Source organism: Neolamprologus multifasciatus, chromosome 15, assembly GCF_963576455.1.
Source record: "Neolamprologus multifasciatus chromosome 15, fNeoMul1.2, whole genome shotgun sequence".
In the NCBI taxonomy this organism is placed as follows: Eukaryota; Metazoa; Chordata; class Actinopteri; order Cichliformes; family Cichlidae; genus Neolamprologus; species Neolamprologus multifasciatus.
Window position 1 is genome coordinate 19,479,496 of NC_140453.1, and position 8,143 is coordinate 19,487,638.

The window sequence follows — 8,143 nt, forward strand, 5'->3', positions numbered from 1 at the left end:
AGAGCCCAAGGAGGACCACCGGAGGGGCATCTGTGCATGGGAAGGGCTGGGGATCCCCAGACAAGGGGTCACCCAGTAGCCACCAAGCAGAAGCTAGAGGGGGCTGCACCGGCGTGCCCGCCGCCTCTGCAGGCAGCCAGAGGGTTACAGGCCCCCTGCGCCAGGGCTGAGCCTCCGTGCACCCACCCGCCCACAACCTCGGCGACACACCGACGAGGACCGAAGCCCCCAAGGCCCAGCCAGAGCCCCAGCACGGAGGCGAAGCACCCCCGAACCCCAAGCCCCCATGCCTGCCCCAGATCCACTCAGGGGCAGCCAAGCCACCAGGCCAGTAACCTACGTCCGCCAGCACAGACCATCCTCCAGCCCCGCTGCACGCAGCCACGAGGAGAACAACCTCTAAGAGCGACCAGAGCCACTAACCAGGTTATGAACACAACCCCCGGGTTAAGCCCTCCAGGGATAATGTCTCTAGGGGTCCTCCAGGTGCCCTAAGCTCAACCTCCACATCAACCACAATAGCTAGGGCGGAACCAAACCACGACCCCCAACCCCCGCTAGGTGATGGAGCCGATCAAAGGAGCCCAGAGGGATTGATCTAATGTGGTGGCAGAGGCTATATCGAGACTAATGTGATCTATTAGATGGTTTCTATATTGGCTAGAATTAAGATTATTTTTATTTTTCCAGTTCATGAGGACCGTTTTCTTGGCGATGCATAGGGCAGTAAAAACCATGTGGACTGTATTAGTTTCTGTAGTGACATAATCTAAGCTGCCCAACAAACACAAATTCCAAAAATTCCAACAAGGGGAGGTTGGAATTTTACATTTCAGACACTTTGATAATGTTAAAGGGTTTAATGTTGCGGTTGAGCTGGAGATTGTCGCATTTGGCGAAAGGTTGGATAAGCCATGGAAGGGTCGCCACTCTGTCACAGGGGTAACAAAGAGAGACAGACCACCGTTCACACCTAATTTAGAGTCATCAGCTAACCTAACCCCACTAACTGCATGTCTGTGGACTGTGAGGGAAAGCCAGGGTACCCACGCAGACAGTGAAAGAACATCAAACCGCCCACAGAACGACTCCACCTGGCCAGCGCATTTAAACCCAGAATAATTACGTATTTTAAATCTCTGCATTCATCATGTGAATTTTGCGCAAGAACTAAATAACTGTTTGAGAGGCAAAGAGAGAAAATACGTCCTCAGTACTTTAAAATAGCTGGAAATGAACAATTATTAATTTATAGGTGCTGAACTGAATTTTAAGACAAAAAGAAGAAACAATTCCCCTTGTGAGGTCAGCACAGGGGTTTGTGCCTTAATACTGACAAACAATAAAAGTTCAAGTTACAAAAAGCTGCTGAATTTTTTTAAGTGGAAGAATAAGTTTTATGGCTTGCTGTGGCATACATCCCATCCACTGTGAATGAAACTCAAATCTTTTTACTAGTACCCAAAATGTTAAAGCTTTAAAATGCACAGTCCAAAAAACCCTGTGGCTATATCCATCTTCTATCTACAGTCTATGATACAGCTAAGAGTTCAGACTCTATTGTGTCTCCTCTTCTGCTTTCAGTAAAGTGACACAAACAGCACTAAAACAAAAAGGAGAGAAAAGCTATTTTGCAGCTACTAAACTGATTATATTTGTTTGTGGTAATTGTATCTTTAGACCTTACATCTTTGAATATCTGTCGCATTATCTGTGACTTCAATAAGGCGGCATCATTCATCTCACACTCACAGATGTATCTCTAAAGAATGCCTGATTGCAGAGGGCTTTTCCCAGGTTCAGATCCATGTTTACGCACTGTAGGCAAGTGTGGTGAATAAAGTCCACTCAGTTCACGGGTGCTCCGTCTCATTTCAGAGTTTGTTTTATTGATTTAACAACAGAACACACAATGTGTCTGGAATGTGTCTGTGTTTATTTCCAGACACATTCCAGCGACAGTAGGCGGAGGTTTAGTGGAGCGTTCCAACTGCAGCTGGTCAACATGTTTTTATCATCATTTCACATCACATATGTGATAGCAGCGATCTCCTGCAGCTTGATCTCTGAGGATTTCACATTCTGTGCGTTGAAGCCACATAATTCAAACATCGTGCATTTAAATTTAATGACATATTTTAAAATGCAATTTCACCTGCTCTGTCCTCACAAAAGTGTAAGATTCGCTTCTAGTATTGTTTCTAAATGATTACTTGGGGACATTGGAGTGTTGATCAGATCACTCACATCATAGTAGGCTCTGAACACATGAAAGACATTTTCAATATTGTTATTTAAAAAACACCGTTAAAAATATTTGCTATACTAGTCAATTATGACAAAAATCCCAATAACATCATCAAAACAAAATACTGGATCTTGGTTGGAACTACATGAGCAGTTCTCTCATCAGCAACGCTGCAATAAATACCTGCAAAGTCACCCTGTTCCTGTACACTCCCATATGTGTGTTTAGGTTAATTTTGGCAAACAGTTTACCAATTAGCTCAGGAATGTGAGGACTGCTGCGTGCCCAAACTGAGAAGTAGCTGTTGTCAAATTACAACCTCGGGGTCTGTGTTTGTGTCATTCCTCAAGAGTGGCTCAGGAACTGGAGCATGTTTAACAGGAGCTTGGATCAGGAGATGTCTGAGTGACATTCGTCTCCCTCTGTGACTTTTTTTGCACAACGTACCCCAGGTTATCCATATTAAAACCAAATGAGAACATTTCTCCTGTATGAAAATGTCTCTTTGCCTCTACGGAGAGCACAAATTCTCAGTCTGTCATGTTGTATCACATAAACTCAACATGGATCTGGCCTTTTTTTGACATGCAGTGTCAGTCAGGTTTCTAGCACACAGGAGGAGATGTGTTTCATACCTTTAAATAAACACAAAACACATGGCTGGCATTACTAGCCAGCAAAAGCAAAACAGTTGAAAGGAACTTGAAGAATTCAGCTTTGAACATTTCCCCTCTTGAATCCCATGTGTAGAAAGTCCATGATGTTGGTCACTCATTCCTCCCTGAGACAGGTGACACTTCCATCTCATTAAAATGTCAACGTGTCCTGGATGCTCCACGAAAGCTTCTTACAAGCCTGAGCCACGCAGGTCTCCGACAGCAGGCCTACACAAACGGCCATCAGCGACAGACGTCTCCTGCTGTTCAGGATCACTGGAGAGGAGATCAAATTATTAATGCACACCCTTTTTACATGTTTGCTGTGTTATTGGAGTAATCTGGAGTAACACAGAGAATGTGCAAACCAAAATTATGTGAACTTAAATGGTGAGAAGCTGAGAAGGCACCTGTTACGTAAAGAAAGGAAAAACGGCCACACAAGCTGGACGTGATGCAAAATTAAGCAGTAAGAAAGGTGAATTCAATACTTTGTTCACTGCTCAGAGGCTCGCCGCCAAACACGCAAATTTTGTTTCCACAGATGCTGAAGAAATAATGACATGAAAACCAGAAACATGGACCTAAACCTTTGTGTTATATAATACGTTTATCTTCAAGTGCTGGGTCCTCTGAGGTCAGGATCACAGCAGCAGGGAGTAAGCTGCCAACTGCTGATGCTTTGAAACAAACCTCTTCCATCATTTCTCATAGTTGAATCGAATGTTAACCCTAATTTCTTATGAAATTATGTTTGACCATAAAAGTATTCAGCCTAGCCAAAGCATAAATAGTATTTCAGATATATAGCTATATGATATATGGCTGTGCTCTTGTCACAAGAGACGTCGCAGCGAGAAGCTCCACATGTTTGATTTGGCAGTTTTACGCCAGCTGTCCCTCCTGACGCAACCTCAAAGGGGATTGCGACTAATTCTACATTCATTTTATGATTTCAACTTTGGCACGGGGAGTGCGGATTATGATATCACCTTTAGTGGATATTCGCAAAATTCTGCATAAACTCAGTTACAGTCATCTCCACCACACTGCCGAGAGGGCAGATGCAAAGCTATTTGATCAGCAGTGGATCTCTTACCTCTGATCGCCTGTGAATTTGAGGTGAGCACAAATAGTTTGATGAGGCCCAGGCAGAGCGGGGAGTAATCGTGCTCCCAGATGACAGCGGGGATGAGGAGGACTTTGCCGTAGCACGACAACAGCAGGGCTCTGAGGAGCAGGCAGAGCTCCATGGTCTCACCCTGCAGACAGCAGACCACCACCCAAAGGAAACACAGCACTCCGCCACAGAACGCTGACAGCTCTGAAGGTCCAACAGAGACACATATATAAGCCAGATCATGTAGCTTATATACTGAAGATACATGAAACAGGAGTCAGCATGAGAAGATGGAACCTGGGTACTCAGGTCAGCCACAATCAATTGGGACAAGTAGGTTACCCATGTGACACAAAAATATTTTCCAGTAAATAATATAATTTTATATGAAATCATTTTGATCACAGTTGGTTTCAGTGATGAATTTGTTGTAATCATAATAATAATAATGGATTGCATTTATATAGCGCTTTTCAAGGCACCCAAAGCGCTTTACAACGCCACTATTCATTCACTCTCGCATTCACACACTGGTGGAGGCAGCTACGGTTGTAGCTACAGCTGCCCTGGGGCAGACTGACAGAAGCGGGGCTGCCATATCACGCCATCGGCCCCTCTGGCCAACACCAGTAAGCGATAGGGTAAAGTGTCTTGCCCAAGGACACAACGACCAGGACAGAGAGCCTGGTCGTTCCCTGGTCGATCGAACCGGCGACCTTCCGGTTACAGATATGCTTCCCAACCCCCTGAGCCACGGTCGCCCCAAGATGTGTAGAAGATAATTCTCTTTGCAGTTTTGGAAAATAAAAGGCAATCTAAAGATGTCATATCGGGCTCTGTGACATTATGAAGACTATTATTCATTATTTCCTGACTAAATAAATGATTTAAAGAGCATTTTAACTGATATTAGAATAATCTTAGTTGCAAGCTGACCCAGAATAGATTCACAAGTACTCGTATATATGCAGTTGCTCAAAAATATCCTTTCTAAGACAATACAAATCCAATTTAAGTAATAATTTAATACTTTACTCAACTTCCAGACACCGTTAACCCTCGCGTGCTCCCATTTCATTGATGTTTCCTTTGCTCTGTGATAACACACTGATAGAAACTGTGTCTTATCATCTTACCAAGAGCAGCCAATCCAAACATGCCGTAGAATTCCCATTCCTTTGTGTATCTGATTATATCAGCAGGGTCACTGCTCTGCTCGGAGCCATGGAGCATGGACCACCTGAGGTAGGCTTCACACAGCAGGGAAAACACACACAGCTTCCAGTGGATCTGCAGAGGTAAAGATTAACATGTAGAAACACGTGCATGCTGGTCAGAAGTCATGATAGCACCTGCACAAACGAATACGTGCAAGCCAGTACACACCAAGCACAAATCTTTAAAGTTATCACTCGTGCAATAAAGATAAAGGTGTCATTTCATCTGAAACTATCACATTTTAAGAATTTTTTTTTTTTGCTCAACCACCTCTGATTTGCCTAGAATTTTTTTAAAAATGTATGTATATATATGTGTGTTTGTGCAGTTCCTTTTTTAAAGGCCCGTTCACCTACTTTTAAGCCCTTTTCCCCACCTTGTAATCTGAGGCAATGCTTGAACATGAATATCCATTAGAGTATTAAAGATACAGGTCACTGGTCTGTCTTACCATCAAAATGAATGAGGATCTGTAATTTAGGACAAATACCTAAAAAGCCAAACTATTTACTAGTTAAAATGTGAAAACAAACAAAAAATAAATAAAAACGGAAGTCTTCCTTTAAAGTTCCACATTTGAACAAACACTAATAAAAAACTTCAAACTACAAAAGACAGCAAGTGATAATTTATTAGACTCTTCTAAGTCTTGAAATGGTAGATACAGCAGGTCTTGACAATGAAAAATCTGAGGTATTGTGAAATTAAATTATATACCATAAAGAAATTGTCACTACTTGTCTTTTGCAATGTGAAGGGTTTTTTTTAACCTGTATAATGAAAATGCTTGATTTTTCTTTTTAATTATTAACCAACATTGAGACATTTTAATGTGTCTGTAATCTGTTTGTTTATGGTAAGAGTGGTGAGAGAGGCCACTGAATAATATTTTATATATGAAGCTAAAATGTCCCAAACTGTAGATCATAAAGTTGATATGCAGATCAAAGATGGTCAAGCAGAATGTCCATTTTGTTTTACGATGGAATGGCCCATAATTTGCTTACATTTAGTCTTGTGTTGAACAAAATGTGCCTGAAAGCCTGTGTCTTGCACAAAATGGCATCGATGAGGATGATGACTGGATCATATTCAATGTACTTGTCCACTGGCTTCTGGCAGGACTCCTGGAGAAACACACAAGCAGAGTTTATGTCAAAGTCCTGCTATAATGTCTCTCTTTATATCACCTCTCAGATCTACTTTAAGAAGCACGCAGTCCATGTTTAGAAGATGGCTCCAACTAAGGCGTGATGGTGATCACTGTAATTAACATCTAAGACATGAAGTCCAAAGTTTGCTTGTTTACTTGCTATTCAGTAAAAAGGCCAGAGATCAGTGCACCTGAGAGCAAGACCTCAAAAAGAAAAAAACAGTCACCGTTTCACTCATAAACCATTTAGCAGACAAGTTATTTCACTACAAATGTGTCTAGTTGCAACAGGAAAAGGTAGGAAGCTGTATGATATCTAATAAGTAGCATCCTCATCGCACAAACGGTGTGAATTTTCAACGCACACATATTGTTATCTTCAGGATCCCGTTGCTGTAATCCCTGTGGAGTTCCGCTGCTTTTTCGTTACATTCAATACATCTAAAATCATCTTTTCCCATCTTTCATCTGTACACAGCTACGAGTAGCATGCTAGTACCCGGAAGTAAACCGGTAATAATAATGTTTCTCAACATTTCAGTGGAACTCCTTCAAAATAAAAGTAAGTCTTTGCCAGGTTCTGAAGGAGTGTCAAACGCCACTGAAATACTGCTAAATGACCTTGCGGCAAAAACAGGGAAGAAAAATAGGAATTGTGAACAAGCAAACCTGAAAATAAACAAGCCTCAGTGGACACAAACCTATTAATATTATTTGGTAGATTGGTAAAATATATTTGATTAAGATGTCTCGAGATAAATAAGTGTGGTTTTAACAACGTTATGTTTTTTCACATTTACTGTGCTGTCTTTACATGAGCATTGCCGTTTGAAATCACAGTGGAAAGGCTCAAAACCTTCAAAGATTGTCAAACTTAAAACAAGACCATTGTTTATGATTCGAACAACTTTTCTAGATTTAAAAATAATTACATTTTCCCCCTGTTTAGTAATGCTGGATAAACATGAAAAGTTAGTATTGCATCAACTGAACTCCAGCTGTCTTCAACACTTTGCATCCAACTCATTCGGTGCCCCAGCCCATATATACGACACTGCTTTTCCAAGTTAAAGTGCAGCTGACAGTGTGTGTTGGAGTGAACCTGTTTTCATGCATGCAATATTTGTTTGTTTTTGTGTTTTCTTTTGTTTTTATGTAATGATAGTTTTACAGAATATGATTTTACTCTGTCCAGAGGTTGAATGTATATGGGTATATTCACTGCAGATACTTTAAAAGAATATACAAAGAATTTAGGCTCTTTTCTCAATATTTTATGTGGATCAAGCAGAATGGACAGGACCAGAAATTAATACATCAGCTGGAGAAAGATTTAGAGAGGCAAGGCACAGCTTGGGCTAGACAGGAGAAGAAAAAGCTGTTTTCTCAATATAACTGACCAAATGTAAAATTAGCTCTACCAACCCTCTACCCCTATTTAAGTACTTAAATGCACTACGACTGTGCAGCTGCTCTATGAATAGCTTTTATTCTGATTTGTTTTAGTACACTTTGAGACAGAAGAGAACATTATACTATTGCCTACGATGTCAGAATTGGTTTATGAAGACAGACTGTATACTCATACTGTTGCGACTAACCTCAAAACCACAGATTCAGCCCATAACAATGTCATACAATTACCAGTTATTGCATAAAGCTGTGGATCATGTGAAACGACTGACGTCTTCATTTCATACGACATTGCTGTCTGAAATAGTAGAAGTTGAGCGCTATATATGTGACAC

General features: G+C 41.3%; 1 protein-coding gene across 1 annotated transcript; it reads right to left on the reverse strand.

Annotated features, from left to right (window-relative positions):
* Positions 1-1,906: 1,906 nt before the first annotated feature.
* On the reverse strand, positions 1,907-6,928 carry arv1 (ARV1 fatty acid homeostasis modulator). Its single transcript, XM_085133023.1, has 5 exons — positions 6,761-6,928; positions 6,250-6,369; positions 5,161-5,314; positions 4,004-4,228; positions 1,907-3,180 (listed from the first exon to the last, which is right to left on the reverse strand). The coding sequence occupies exons 1-5, from the start codon at positions 6,854-6,856 to the stop codon at positions 3,056-3,058; spliced, it is 720 nt and encodes a 239-aa protein (XP_084989149.1). The 5' UTR covers positions 6,857-6,928; the 3' UTR covers positions 1,907-3,055.
* Between the last annotated feature and the right edge of the window lie 1,215 nt (positions 6,929-8,143).